Raw genomic sequence first — 15,500 nt, forward strand, 5'->3', positions numbered from 1 at the left:
TATTTTGTTTTGTTTATTTGTGATCTGATCTACGTTCTGTATTAAGCCATCTCCTGCTGTAACCAAAGGGATGGAAGATCAGTATACTGGTCATCACTTGATACAAGTAAGGAAGGTGACCTGAAGGTTCCATTTACTTTTCTGGTCCCTGTGCAGAGTCATGGTCCAGACCCAGTGCTGTGGTCCCCACTGGATAGTGGTCTGGGTTCTCTTTTTTCATCTTCATAGCCAGTCAGTCAGAAGTGGATTCACATTAGAGTTATGGAATAGAGTATGATTACCATCTTTCCAGGGAAAGACCTTGAACCTGATGTGGATTTGGAGTTAGGCAATGAACTCGAATCTCTCGTGCTCTTGTGATGCAACTTTGGGAAGATGCTTACTCTCATGTCTGGGAGCACGACAAAGTAGGTGAGGGTCTTCCACATGTGTGCAGAGCCCTCCTTGCCCTGGACGCCACTTGACAAGGACCACCCCAGCTGAGCCCTGGACCGACCTAGCAGCCTGGAAACCCAGGACCCAGCCAGTGCTGCCATCTTCGAACTGAACTTCAAAGACTCGTATTATTTTATTTTTTTTAATCTCTCAGAGTAGTGGCTGGCCAGTAGAAGCGCCTTCTTTGTTGAGTACTGTGAATGCAAGTTGAATTACCAGAGAGTTGAAACAAGGTGGATTGTCACATACTCTGGAGGTGAGATTGAGTGGGCTTGAAAAGTCAGAGATGGGTTCATTTTTGTGACTCGACACAAGTATAAGCAGAGATTGTGATTTAGTGATTGAATTCATTTATTTAACAAATATTTAGTCGTTGCTTTCATATGTGCCAGGTACTTTTTTAGATTCTAGCAATACCTTTGAGCAAATTGAAGTTCCTGGTCTCTGGATCTTAAGTTCTAACTGGGGGAGTCAGGACAATAAACACATAGATATTAGAATGTCAAGTAGTTAAAAGTGTTATGCAGAAAAATTAAGAAAGGTATCCAGACCAGAGGGATTCTGGGTTGAAGGGTCAGGTAGTTTAAATTTGGTGGTCAGGGACAACCTACTTGATGAATTGATAACTTGAGCAAAGACTGAATTGAAGTTAAAGAGCAAGACGTGCAGATATCTAGAGGCAAGAGTTTTACAGTCAGAAGAAACCAATTCTACAAGATAGAGTTGATGTATCTATTCCACTATAGATGGACACATCTTGTCTCTTATTTCTTATTATAGACAACTCCCAAGATGAGCCCCTTTACCCTTGTCTCCCTGTAAATCAGTGTAGGAGTTTCCTTGGTTATAACACCAAGTGTGGAACCGCTGGGTCATAGGATACACCATGTTGGGTCATAGGATACACACACACACACACACACACATTTAAGTTTATTAGAGATGGCAGGATTGCTCTCCAAAGTGGTGGTACCAATGTATACTCTTAGCAGCAATGCATAAGGGTCTTTATTTCCATATGTTCTTGCTAGTGTTGAATATTTTTGGACTTCTTAATTTTTGCTAATCCGATGATTGTAAAATAATAGCTTTGTTTTTTAGATTCGTGATAACCAGTAAGGTAGCACGTCTTTTTTTTAAGATTTTATTTATTCATTTGAGACACAGAGAGAGAGAAAGAGCATGAGCAGGGGGAGAGGCAGAGGGAGAAGGAGAAGCAGGCTCCCCGCTGAGCCAGGAGCCTGATGTGGGGCTCGATCCCAGGACCCTGGGATCATGACCTGAGCTGAAGGCAGACGCTTAACCATCTGAGCCACCCAGGCGTCCCTTCTACCCTTTTGGCTTCTTCTGTTCGTGAATTGTTTATTTATACCCTTTGTCCAATTTCTTTTGTATTTCTTGTTTTGTTGGTTATAAGGGTTTATTGTATATTCTGTATAATAATTCTTTGTTTAGTCATTTAAAACATCTTCTAAGTTTTACCTCATTAATGCCGCCAGTGGTATTTTCATTGACTCCATTAATTTTGGTTTTCAGTTTTTATGTAATATAATTTAGCAGGAAATTGAGCCATAGTCTCGATGTTGTATTTTGGTTCTCAAGTCTAAAACTAAAAAAAAAAAAAAAACACATCAGTTAATATCACTTGAGGTATTAATGGACAACACTGTAATCAAAATGAAAAATGTGGTAGTCAGTAGAGTGTTGGGTTGGCATAGACCTATAAACTAGTTCTAGAAATGTTGCTAATGAGGTTGGGACTTTAGAGAAGTCACAATTTATCTCCTTAATCTCTTTGGGACACAGTTTCTTAGTCAGTAAAACAAAATGCTTAAATCAGATATGCAGTTGACCCCTTACTAATATGGGTTTGAAATCTCTGGGTCCACTTATTGGTGTATTATTTTGATACAGTATTGTACTGTAAATGTATGTTTTCATCCTTATGATTATCTTAGTATTTTCTTTTCTCTAGCTTACTGCATTGTAAGAATACAGGATATAATACTCATGACTTAAAAAATATTTTTTTATTCAACAGTTGATGTTATTGTTAGGGTTTCTCCTCAACAGGCTATTAGTTAAACTTTTGGGGAGTCAAAAGTTATAGGCAGTGTTTGAGGGTCAACTATATTTACTGCTTAGAGAACTGATATTGATAAATGGCGCGCACGAGTAGGCGAGGCGGCAGGGAAAGGGAGAAGCAGGCTCTCCGCCGAGCAGGGAGCCTGACGTGGGCCTCCATCTCAGATCCCTGGGATCATGACCTGAGCCGAAGGCAGACCTTTAACCTGAGCCACCCAGGCGCCCCGAGGATAAGCTTTTTAACTTTTCCTGTCAGGAAGTACTCAGTCATGAGGGACACTTGTGTACACTGAACAGGCAAGAGATTTATTGTAGTTTATCAATGCCATTTTACTAAAAACTCCCAGTGAGACACACACATTTGGGTTTATTGGACTGGACTTCTCTTACAGCTGTCTTTTGGTCCTGTTTACTGCCTTCTTAAGTACTATATAGTTTACCCATTTATTTCCCTGTCTCCGCCACTAGATTATACTTTCTCTAAGGGCAGAGATTTTTTTGTCTTTTTAGTTCATCGATACGTTTGAAGTGCCTAGAATGATACTTGGCATTTGTAGGTGTTCAATAAATACTTGAATGAATGAATGAAGAAAAGTGTAATGATAAACTGAGTAAATATCAGGAAGTTGATTAGAGGGCACAGGATTAGAACAAAGGGTGTTAGATATTCCCAGTAAAAGGTACTGCTAAATTTTGGTGCCTTGATGTGCCCCCTTTCTTACTTTTTTTTGAGAGAGAGAGAGTGGGAAGAGGGGCCGAGGGAGAGGAGAGAGAGAATCTTCAGGCTCCACACCCAGGGCAGAGACTGACACAGGGCTCAATCTCGTGACCCTGAGATCATCACCTGAGCTGAAATCAAGAGTTGGATGCTCAACCAACTGTGCCACCCAGGGGCTCCAGTGTGCCGCATTTCAGTAGCTGAAGATACTGATTGGACTGTTCATTCATTCAGTGATTCCTTCATTCATTGCTTTCCTTTTTCCTTTCCCTTCATTTTTTTTTAATCAGCCATTTAGGAAGCATACTGTTTACTTTTGTAGTATGTTTGGTAGATCCTTCTCTCTTTACTGTGTTGTAATTCCTGTTCTTCCAGAAAGATTGTTGTTTCTGTGAACTCTTTCTGTTTGACCTTTTCTTTCTTTCTTTTTTTTTTTAAGGTTTTATTTATTTATTTGAGACAGAGAGAATGAGAGACAGAGAGCATGAGAGGGAGGAGGGTCAGAGGGAGAAGCAGACTCCCCGCTGAGCAGGGAGCCCGATGCGGGACTCGATCCAGGGACTCCAGCATCATGACCTGAGCCGAAGGCAGTCGCCCAACCAACTGAGCCACCCAGGCGCCCCTCTTTTTTTTTTCCCCTTAAGTAATCTCCATACCCATTGTGGGGCTCACATTCATGACCCGGAGATCTGGAGCTGCATGCAGGAATTTGTAGGTCCTTTGAAACTCTTGATTAGATAGGATATTTTAGCAGCAGAGAAGAGAAAGCAAGGAAATATCTCTTCTCTTCCTTGTTACATATGTATTGTTGAATATCTTTTATTCCGAGGTAGATCAGTCTTTGATAGTCTGCATGAAGTCTCATGGGGAATGCTTCAGTGGCCCTGGTGATTCTTTAACTTGAGGGCATTTGGATCTGTGGAAGCATCTTTAGTCAAAATCCGTAGGTAGTGTTATTAACATGCTGTATGTAGGGATGTTAAACCACCTATAATGTGTGCACAGAGAAGAATTTTCTGGTTCAAACTGAAATGGCCTCTGTCACGAAACGCAAGTGAATCCGAATGGTGCAGTGTGGATTTAAATGGGGCTAGTATCTTTGGAATCTCCTTGGTTTGTGTCACAAGTCTTACGTGCTTTCATCTTGCTTTAGTTTCTTGAACCAGTGGTCTTCCTTGTTCTGAATTAACATCAGTTTATGGTTGTTGATACTCCAGCCACTTGTTTTTCATTTCTTTAGTTCCTTCCTTGTTTCTTGCTGACTTTAGCATTTACATAGTCAAGGCACTTAAAAAAAAAAAAAAACAGCTTTATTAAGATATAATGCACAGACCATACAGTTCACCCACTGGAAGCGTCCAGTTGTTTTTAGTGTATTCGCAGAGTTGTGCGAATGTCACTACAGTCAATTTTAGAATATTTTCATCAACCCTGTGGAAACCACATCCCAATCAGCAGTCACTCCACATTTTTACCCAATCCTCCAGCACTAGACAACCACTTATATACTTTGTATTTTTATAAATTTGCCTGTTGTGGACATTTCATTAAAAGAGTTACCATGTAGTCTTTGTGACTGGCTTCTTTCACCTAGCGTGATGTTTTCAGGGTTCATTTGTGTTGTGGTATGTTGCAGGATTTCATTCCTTTTGATTGCCAAATACTGTTCCTTTGGATGGAAATACTACATTTGAGTTGTTTTCATTTTTTGCTATTATAATGTTGCTATTAACATTTTTGTACAAATGTACAACAAATGCAGACATAAATCTTCACTTCTCTTGGGTATATACCAAGAGGTAGAATTTTTGAGACGTTTGATTAACATTTTGAGACACTGACAGACTTTTCCAAAGTAGCTACACCACCAGCAGTGCATGAGAATTCCAGTTTTTCCACATCTTCACCAATATCTTTTATTATATCTTTTTGACTATAGCCATATTAGTGGTTTTGATTTCCTTTTCTCTAATGGCTAATGATGTTAGGCATCTTTTCATGTTTATTGACTGTTTATCTTTGTAGAACTGTATATTTAAATTCTTTGCCCTTTTTTTTATAAACTTTTTTTTTTTAGAACAGTTTTAGGTTTACACTAAATTGAGAAGAAGGTACAGAGATTTCCAATATACTCCCTGCCCCCACACATGCGCAGTCTCCTCCATTACCACCATCACTTACTGTAATGGTACATTTTTTCACTAAGATTGAACCTACTTTGACACATCACAATCAGTGCTTCATTTCCTTAAGGGTTCACTTTCAGTGTTGTGCGTTCAGTGGGTTTGGACAAACGTATAATGACATATATCCATCATTATAGATTATTTTCACTGCCTTAGAAATCTGTGATCTGCCTAATTTTCTCTCCTCCCACCCACCTGATCTTTTCATTGTATCCAGTTTTGGCTTTTCCAGAGTGTTAGTTGAAGTCACACAGTATGTAGCCTTCTTAGATTGGCTTCCTGCACTTAATAATAATATATTTTAGTTTCCTCCATGTCTTTTCATGGCTTGATAATTTCTTTTTAGCACTGAATAATATTCTCTTGTCCGGATGTACCGTAGTTTATTTGTTCACCTACTGAAGGATATCTTGGTTGCATCTAAGTTTTGGCAGTTACGAATAAAGCTGTATAAACGTGTGCAGGTTTTTGTGGACATAGTTTTCAACTCATTTGGGTAAATACCAAAAAGTACAATTGCTGCATTGTATAGTAAGAGTATATTTACTTTTTAAGAAACCATCATATTGTCTTCCAAGGATATTTTGAATCCTTCCAACAATGTCTGAGAGTTCTGTTGCTCCACATCCTCGCTGGCATTTGGTATTGTCCGTGTTCTGGGTTTTGGTATTCTAATAGGTGTGTAGTGCTATCTCGTTGTTGTTTTAATTTGCATTTCCCAGATGATGTATGATGTGTATCTCATTGTTTTAATTTTCATTTCTTGATGGCATATGATATATATCTCATTGTTTCAGTTTGCATTTCCCAGGTGACATTTGATGAGCATCTTTTCATATGCTTATTTGCCATCTGTGTATCTTCTTTGGTGAGGTGTCTGGTAAGGTCTTTGGCCCATTTGTAAATTGGATTTTTTTTTTAATTTCAAGAACTCTTTGTATATTTTGGATAATAGTCCTTTATCAATTGTGTCTTTTCAAAGTATTTTCTCCCAGTTTCTGGCTTTTCTTCATATTCTTTTGATACTGACTTTTGCAGAGCAAAAGTTCTTAATTTTAATGAAGTCCAGCTTACCAGTTATTTCTTTCATGGATTATGTCTTTGGTGTTGAATCTAGAAAGGCATCACCGTACCCTGGAAAACCTATCTAGGCTTTCTCTTATGTTATCTTCTGGGCATTTGATAGTTTTGTGTTTTATAATTAAGTCTGTGATCCACTTTGAGTTAATTTTTGTGATGTGTGTAAGGTCGGTCTGGATTAATTTTTTTGAATGTGGATGTTCAGTTGTTCCAGCGCCGCTGGTTGAAGAGACTCTTTGCTTGATTGTATTGCCTTTACTTCTTTGTTAAGAAGCAAAGGGGTCTTGGTTAAGACCCCTTCAGGGTTGTCTAATCTGTTGCATTGATCTATTTGTCTGTTTTTGCCAGTACCACACTGTCTTGATTACTGTAGCTTTATTGTAAACCTTGAAGTTGGGTGGTGTCACCATTTTACCATTTATTTCTCCTCTGGTTCTTTTAAACTGGAAGTCAAGTCTGGAGTCTTGATTAGATTTTTTTTTTAAAAGATTTTATTTATTTATTTGACAGAGAGAGCATAAGCAGGGGGAATGGCAGGCCAAGGGAGAGGGAGAAGCAGGCTCCCTGCTGAGCAGAGAGCCTGCCCCAGAGAGTCTGACGCAGGGCTTGATCCCAGGAGCTTGGGATCATGATCTGAGTTGAAGACAGACACTTAACTGACTGAGCCACCCAGGCGTCCCCTAGAATCTTGGTTAGATGAAGGTGGATTCCGTATTTTAGAGGTGAGGTTGTATATTTCTTATTATATCACACGGGGAGGCACTTAAGGTCGAGTTGTACAGCTGTTGTTGATACTAAGTTTGTACTGTTGGTTGAGCTGGTGACTGACAGATATCAGCATTTTATTTTATTTTTTTTTTAAAGATTTTATTTATTTATTCATGAGAGACAGACAGAGAGAGAGAGAGAGAGGCAGAGGGAGAAGCAGACTTCCCGCGGAGCAGGGAGCCCCACGTGGGACTCGATCCCAGGACCCTGGGATCATGACCTGAGCCGAAGGCAGACGCTTAACCATCTGAGCCACCCAGGCGCCCCAGATATCAGCATTTTAAAGGTCTGTTTGTTTCTTCACTGCATTTAGCAAGTAATCTATTTGAACACATTGGGAATATTCTGTTCCTAAAAGTTGTTCTTTCACTTAATGGTTTTAGCATCCCTTATTGATCATGCCTGAATAAGTTATTTCACTGGGGGAACCTTTTTTGATTTTGAAATTTTTTTTGTTCCATTTTTACCATACACCTTTTTTTCCCTAAGTCATTTCACTCACCACTCTAATATTTAATAGTGGTGTGGAGTTATTGTTTGTGTGGCATGTTTTAAAACAAAGGACAAATATAATGTAGTAGAAAATCATCATGGCTGAAATTAAAGTCATTGAAGGCCTGAGAAGTCTGTCTGTTGGTGACAGGCAGGGGTGCTGAGTTTTCCCTTGTCTACTTGTTTGTTTTTATGAAAATTAGTAAGTTTCCAGCTATAGGCACGTCTGTATATCTTTGGACTTTGGATTTTTCCAGAATTTGGAAAGTAACTTCCAGAAATGAGCCTAAAAAGTCCAGTTATGGAGTATGAGTATTTTTAGGCTCTTGGTCACTTACTTCTGGGTTGCTTAGACCTTAATAGTATTAAAGACTACAATAACTCCAGTAATAAATTGAACTGACTGAATTGTAAAATAGTGAGGTGAAGGGCCTGTCCTTTTAATTTGCACCTTCTCCTTATTCTTTTTTTTTTTTTAAAGATTTTATTTATTTATTCAAGAGAGACAGAGAGAGAGAGAGGCAGAGGGAGAAGCAGGCTCCCTGCTGAGCAGGGAGCCCGATGTGGGACTCGATCCCAGGACCCTGGGATCGTGACCTGAGCCGAAAGCAGACGCTTAACCATCTGAGCCACCCAGGCGCCCTTCTCATTATTCTTAGAGAAAAAAGAACATACATTTAGATTTTGAATAATTCTCTTCTGTAGTTTAGTTCAGAACTAATAAAATACAAGCATTTTCACCTCTTGCCTATGCATTTGAAGTTATGCACATTAATGAAAATCAGAGCAACCTCAATGTGTACATTATTAATTAGGAAACCTAGGTATTCATTCTTCTAACAAGGTAGAGGATTTTTCTCACTACGCACAGACATCTGTACAGCGGGGACACACCTGCGCTTCTACTGGGAGAGACTTGCTTCCCTGGCCTTCAGGCTTATCTGGTGACGGTTTCCGTGAAGATCCTTTCAAGTTCTTTGAGAAATACCTTTAGCTCTTCCCATGAGTTAGTCAGTGTCTGTCTCTTCCTTACCGTCCACCACTGCCCTCCCTCCCCTTCTTCTTCTCCCTTTGTCATTCTCTGTTACTCTCAGATCTTGAGGTTTTCTTGGAGACAAGCTATGTATCTGCTTCATTACCAAGTGAAAATAACAGTAGCAACCCTATTAAATTTCAGCATGCTCATTCCAAAAAAGGGTATTGAGGGTTGCTGGGTGTACCACCCTCTAAACTGACCACCAGTAGTTAGTAGTCTTGTATCTTTTATCCAAATGAAGTTTATTTCTACATTCTTACATTTGAATGACTCAGTACATTTCTCCCTGTTCTTCAGTTCTTCATTGCCATTGCTGTCCTTTCAGAAGAATTCTACAGTTGAGTACTGTATGAATATTTACTCCATAGAAAGCATGATCCTTTTAGATAATAATGGATTCAGGAGTCTTTTTGACTGTTTCTCCAGGAACCTATCATGTGAGAACACGGTGTGTTTGTAGGTGTTGGGGAAGTCGGGTGGTGTGGTGAAGCCCTTTTCTATTCTAATACAGAGAGCTTGTGTCCCAGAGATTTGGTTATCAGGCCTCCCTCTGCCATGTCCTAGTTTGCTACCTGACCCTGGACAACTCTGTTGATAGCTGTAAGTTCTTCCTCTTATAAAACAGTGATATTATTCCACATTCTGGATTTGCTTTTATAGTCTTGTTATGGCATCTTTAAAAAATTTAATAGGCTCTAGCAATGTAGTATTTTAAATAATCTATTATAGGTCTGTCATTCCTGAATCGTTATTTTTGATGATGCATTTAATCTGCAGTTTAGGAACTGATTGCCCTTTGAAGTTTCCTTTATAAGTTAATTAGCACTTAGTAATCTTTCCAGTAGAAGGTCTAAATGGTGGTTTCTTTCTCTGACCTAAAAGTGTTTTACTCATTAGATGAACCACTCATGGTATTGTTTCTGTGGAGGAAATACACTCTGGATTCCAACCAGTATTCCAAAATCTTACTTTTTACAGTTTGTTTTAATGATTAGAATAGTTCTCTGCTTCCAACTTCATTATCTCCCAGAATTTGGGTAGAGAAAGGGACCTTTCTGGTTCTTACCATCCTAACAACGATCATAGTGCTTGGCACAAAATTGCTTCTCCAGAAATATATGAACAAAGAGCTCACTCTTTGTCCCAGGCTGGATGGGCTTTTTGGAAACAAGGTTCAAAAGCGGGGGGCGGAGGGACAGGGTATATGCTTCTATGGAGGACCTGGATGGAGCAAGATACTGGAGGGAGGTAGAGATGGAAACTCTCGCAGCTTCGATTAGAACAGGTGAATGGTCAGTGTAAAGCGAAGCATAAACGATACAAATATATAGACTTAAGGATTGCCTTGCTGAGAAAGTCCAGACAAGTGTGAAGATATGTGTGTATGTGAGTGCTCTGCACAATTTTTGCTGTAGTTAAAAATTTCTCTGGAGGTTGACAATAATCAGTGATCTTATTTTTCAAGTAGTAGCTCCTAAAATGTTAAAACCAATAGGTGAAAGAACATCTGTGGGGGAACAGAATATTCCCAGTGTGTCCAAGTGTCACCCGTAGATAATTTGCTAAATGCAGTGAAGAAATAAACAGACCTTTAAAAGGAAGAGATCTGTCAGTCACCAGTTCAACCACGGACATGGCCTTTTTCTTTTTTCTTGAAGGGTAGGGTTGGGTGGGGATGAATTCTGGTAGAACCTTTTGTCTATTATGTTCACATGTTCATATATTCACATGTTCTTCCACTGGCTTTTTTGGTACACGTATAAAAGTCAAGACCCTTTTTTTCTCCTAGAAGGTCATACATGATCGTTCCTGCCTACTTCTTCAACCTCATCTGGTTCCATTTTCCCTTTTTCTCATTAAGTGTCAATTATACTGGCCTTCTTAAGTTTGTTTCTAATCCTGAGGCCTTGTTTTCCATTATTTTCCCTGTCTGTCTGGAGCTCTGCTTTCAGATCTTTGCATGCCTGGGTCTCTTGTCTTTCATGTCTTTTGTAAATGTCATTTAAGAGAAACCCTTCCTGAATAACCAGTGGAAACTTGCAGTTGATGTTTAACATGATTGTATTTTTTCATATTACTACCTCTGTTTTTTTTCTTGCCCTTTTTTTAAAACAGAAATCACTTCTACTAGAATGTAAGTGTCATGAAGCCAGGGAAACTGCTTTGTTCGCTGCTTTACTCTCAGCCCCTAGAACAGTGCTTGGTACGCAGCAGGCTTTCGGTAGTTTTACTGAATAAATCTGTTAATTAGCTGCCATGTGGTTCAATGTAAACTACTCTTTGATTCAAAATTCACCGCTTTCCTTTATTCACCAAATACCTGTTCAACAAGCATAGATCATGGATCTTGTTGGGCTCCTGGGACTACAAAGCTGTGGTTAGATATCAGTTCTGTCCCTCAAGGAAGACAGTAGTAGATACTGATTAAGACCAGTGGCTTTGGTGTTCAAGTCTAAGCCCTGCTATTTTGTAGATTGCGGCCTTTGCAAGGTAAGGTCTCTGATTCTTCACTTTTCTACTTAAAAGATGGGGATAATAGTATCTACTACACAGAATTATTAGGAATAAATAAGTGAATAAAGAAAGCATTTAGTACAATGCTTGGCATATAATATATATGCTCAGATTTTGGTGCTTTTAAAAAATTTTTTTATTTTAGCTGGCTGCTCTTCCCCTTATTGGGGAAGAATCACTGAATTCGTGTTCTTTATGTCATAATGGTTCCTTATGAGAGCTGCAGATCAGTGCTCGTCTACTCTTCCTCTGCAGGAACGTGTAATAGAAACTGCTGTACATTTTGTCATCCACTGCATTCGCTGGACTTTCAGATGTACCTCAGTTTTAGATATTCAAAAGTTGTGCTGCTCAGACTTTGGAAGTTAGAATTACCTAGAGAACTTACTAGGAACTTAAAAATTTTTGACCTGCAGCCTTTGTTTTCACAATGTAGGTTTGGAGAGAGAATTGAGAATTTTTATTTCTGGGATGTGTTGCTGGTGTTGGCAGTCCTTGGACCACACTTTGAGTAAGACTTTTCCAGACTTATGCTAATATAGTAGCCAATAGCTGCATGTGGCTATGGAGTACTTGAAATGTGGTTAGTTCAAAATAAGATATGGTTTGGGGCGCCTGGGTGGCTCAGTTGTTAAGTGTCTGCCTTTGGCTCAGGTCATGATCCCAGGGTCCTGGGATTGAGCCCCGCATCAGGCTCCCTGCTCAGTGGGAAGCCTGCTTCTCCCTCTGCCTACCACTCCCCCTTGCTTGTGCGCGCGCGCTCTCTCTCTCTCTCTCTCTCTGGCAAATAAATAAATAAAATCTTCAAAATAAGGTATGCTTTAAGTATACACAGGATATAAAATACACAGGATTTTGAAGACTTAGTATAAAAAAAGCACAGAATATCTAAATTAGTTTTTTCAAAATATTGATTATATGTTGAAATGATAATATTTTGGATATATTGAGTTAAATATGATATAATCTTAAAAATAATTCCACATATTTCTTTTCACTTCTTAACACGATTGCTAGAAAATGTAAAATTGCACACATGGCTTGCTTTTGTGCCTTGCATTGTATTTCTCCTAGACAGAAAAACATACTGCCTCTCTCCTTAAAATACCTTCTAGGGCCTCCATAAAGTAAATTGCTCTCAGGTAGCCTGTCTTTGAAATCATACATGACCAACAAGCCCTCTAAATTGAGTGTAAATCCATTCACTTATTTTCAAGTGATAGTGAACACAGATTTAAATTGTTGAGGGAGCTCCCAGTTAGTGAGGGAGGCACTTTATAAGGTATCCTCCTCAGTTCTAAAATACAAGAACAGACTACCAATTTAAAATCTCCACCTCCACCTCCATTGCTAATTGCTAGTATTTTGTCTGATCCTAGTTATTGTGTCCTAGCCCTGCTTTACTAACATAGGCTTTAGAATGGTTAGTTTTCCTTGACAGGTGTAATACTTTGGGTCATTTCTTGTTGAGTCAGCATTTGGGACCTTCCGTTTTCATTAGTTATTGCAACTTAATTACAACTCTTAGGAAGTGTTTGCTTTGGCTATGTTTATGGATTAATGACCTTCAGACTTTTACTGTCTGGAACAGTTTTCAGTTTTAGATACAACTACAATCACAAAGCTAATTCTCAGTCACTTCTGCACTGAGGTTTATTTTCTGTCTACTTTTAGCTTTTAATTTTAATCTTATATACTTCATATAAGTGTATTGTGAACAATTAGACATACTTGGGTAAGTATACAGTTGTATACTGTTTTGGGGGTGATTAGGAACAATGCTAGAGAATTCAGTAAATTGCTAAATGAACTTTTAGAATGGCCTCAGATGACCTGGTATAGGATTAGATGATACAACTCTTAAGATCCTTTCTAACTTAGGGCTTCTATTTTTATATTATATTTTGTATTTGTTGACTTAGTCCATTTTTTCCCCCACAGTATTTCTTGACTATACGTTTGTCTTTTAACTTATAGACACATATTTTTGGTGGCATATAAGATGATGTTCTGAGGCATTTAGCAATGAGTCAAAGAACTTCTTTTTCATTTTTCTTCTTTTGATCTTAACTAAGGATATAGTGGTTAATTCTTTTATAACACTTATTAATCTCCTTAAGACAGAAGGCATTGTGCTTAGTCTTAGGCAGATGGTGATACTCAATCAGAATTAAGTAGCTTTGGGTTTTGTGTGTGGGTTTCTTGTTTGTTCTCCGTTTACTATTACCTTCTATTTATGGGACAATGAAGGCAGTTTCCATCAGAAATAAATTGATTTGGGGATGCCTGGGTGGCTCAGTCAGTTAAACGTCTGCCTTCAGCTCAGGTCATGATCCCAGGGTTCTGGGATCAAGTCCGCATCCAGCTCCTTGCTCAGCAGGGAGCCTGCTTCTCCCTCTGCCTGTTCCTCCCCCTGCTTGTGCTCTCTTTCTCTCTCTGACAAATAAATAAAAATTTTAAGGGCGCCTGGGTGGCTTAGTTGGTTAAGCGACTGCCTTCAGCTCAGGTCACGACCCCGGGGTCCTGGGATCAAGTCCCGCGTCGGGCTCCCGGCTCAGCAGGGAACTCTGCTTCTCCCTCTGATCCTCTCCCCTCTTAGGCTGTTTCTCTCTCTCTCTCTCTCAAATAAAATCTTTAAAAAAAAAAAAAAAAACTTAAAAAAATGATAAATTGATTTAAGCAAAAGCGATTTGAATTACTGGAATTTTAGAGTATCGGTGATAACATAGTAAAAATAGAAATCCAGCAGAAACGTGAAGAGTAGGTGAATGATTGAAGTATGGGAGTAATTCAGAACATTGACGCTTTTTCTCTGTTACTGTTAGTTTTTTATGTATGTTTATTCAAGTATGTTAACGTATTGTTACCAGGTTTCCATGGATCTCAATAGTGCCAGCACTGTTGTTCTTCAGGTCTTAACACAGGCCACCAGTCAGGATACCGCTGTGTTAAAACCAGCAGAGGAGCAGTTGAAACAGTGGGAGACACAGCCAGGTTTCTATTCAGTGTTGCTGGTAAGTTGTTCTAAAATAGTTTACTATTATTTTTAATAAAATGAGACACTGTTATTTTAATTGTTCTAAGAATCTACTTGTATTGGTGGTTTACTTTAGTGAAACTGATCTAAATGTCATTGCCACTGCCATTTATTAATTCAGGGCGTGACTCTTGAGGGTGTTGAAATGTTTGTTGATTGTTGAATAAAAAAGTGAGCAGGGTATTGGTTGTTTCTGCTCAGAAGGCAGCACTGTGCTGATACTCTGTTTTAGCATGTTAATGCTGACCTCAGGGCTGTACGTAGTACACTTTCCTGTTTTGTCTTCATTCTTGCCCCAGTTAATTTATGTTGTCAGAGTTGTTCAGGTCTCCCCATGCAGCATCAGTTTGGTCTACCTTGCTCACTGTGTTACTTCAAAGCATGGTTTTCTTTTGCCCCTTCTAAAAATTTCATTTTCTTGACACATTGGTCTTTTCCTGGGTGAAAATGGAAAAGAGTATGGTAATTAACAGTATATGCTTTAACTAAACTTTACTAGGAGTTCAAAGCTTTTGGTTAATCAAAATTATTTTCTCAATGCCAGAATAAAAGAATGTCTTTTTGTATTGAGGGTCTTTCTGATTTTTTTTTTTCCCCTGACAATTTTAGAATTCTGGTTAACGTTTGAGATTTGCTTTTGGCAAGGGCAGTGAGCTACCAGTTGGATCACAAACTGATTGAGTTTTGGTACTGGGTTGCAAATGCAAAGTAAACTGTTCACTGTATCTTGTAAAAATAGAAAATTGTGGAAGTTGACAGACGTGTTTTTTTACTTCATGGCTAAAATATTTGAGTTATTTGGTAAACTTAAGAAGATACTGGTCATGTCTAGAGTCATACTTGATATTCTGAACATAACATGCAGTTTGGGTATTTGGCTTTGTAGAAAAAAGGTAAAACCAGATTGAATAAAAAATTTTTTTTTCTTTAGAACATTGATTTTTAAAGATAAAGAAAATATTCTGTCCTTATTTGGATAATCCCAGTATCATGTTTGTAAAATTTGGGTGCAGTATAAATCTTTAGAATATTTCTGAGTATCCTTATTTTTCGTATGCTTTTTTAAATGAACATGCTGTATAATTAGCCTTGTGTTTTTTTTAGGCCAAAATATAAAACATTTTGGTGTTTCTTACTTTGGTTACTCCT

General features: G+C 38.6%; 1 protein-coding gene and 1 pseudogene across 9 annotated transcripts in view; one reads left to right on the plus strand and one right to left on the minus strand.

The window, feature by feature from the left end:
* The window catches only part of IPO11 (importin 11), a 208,025-nt gene that overhangs the window by 5,094 nt on the left and 187,431 nt on the right, over nt 1–15,500 (plus strand). For all 9 annotated transcript variants that reach the window (XR_010413081.1, XR_010413079.1, XR_010413082.1 and 6 more), the window contains exon 2: nt 14,185–14,328. Coding sequence is in view for 5 of the 9 variants with exons in the window: in XM_064596162.1 (XP_064452232.1) it covers nt 14,191–14,328 (138 nt within the window). In the remaining 4 variants the exon portion in view is untranslated. The remainder of the gene's footprint in view (nt 1–14,184; nt 14,329–15,500) is intronic.
* On the minus strand, nt 159–536 carry LOC123854469 (cytochrome c oxidase subunit 6A1, mitochondrial-like; annotated as a pseudogene).

Source organism: Mirounga angustirostris, unplaced genomic scaffold (genome assembly GCF_029215605.1).
Source record: "Mirounga angustirostris isolate CCGP_5_RB_7025 unplaced genomic scaffold, mMirAng1.0.hap1 SCAF_7, whole genome shotgun sequence".
NCBI classification, from domain to species: domain Eukaryota; kingdom Metazoa; phylum Chordata; class Mammalia; order Carnivora; family Phocidae; genus Mirounga; species Mirounga angustirostris.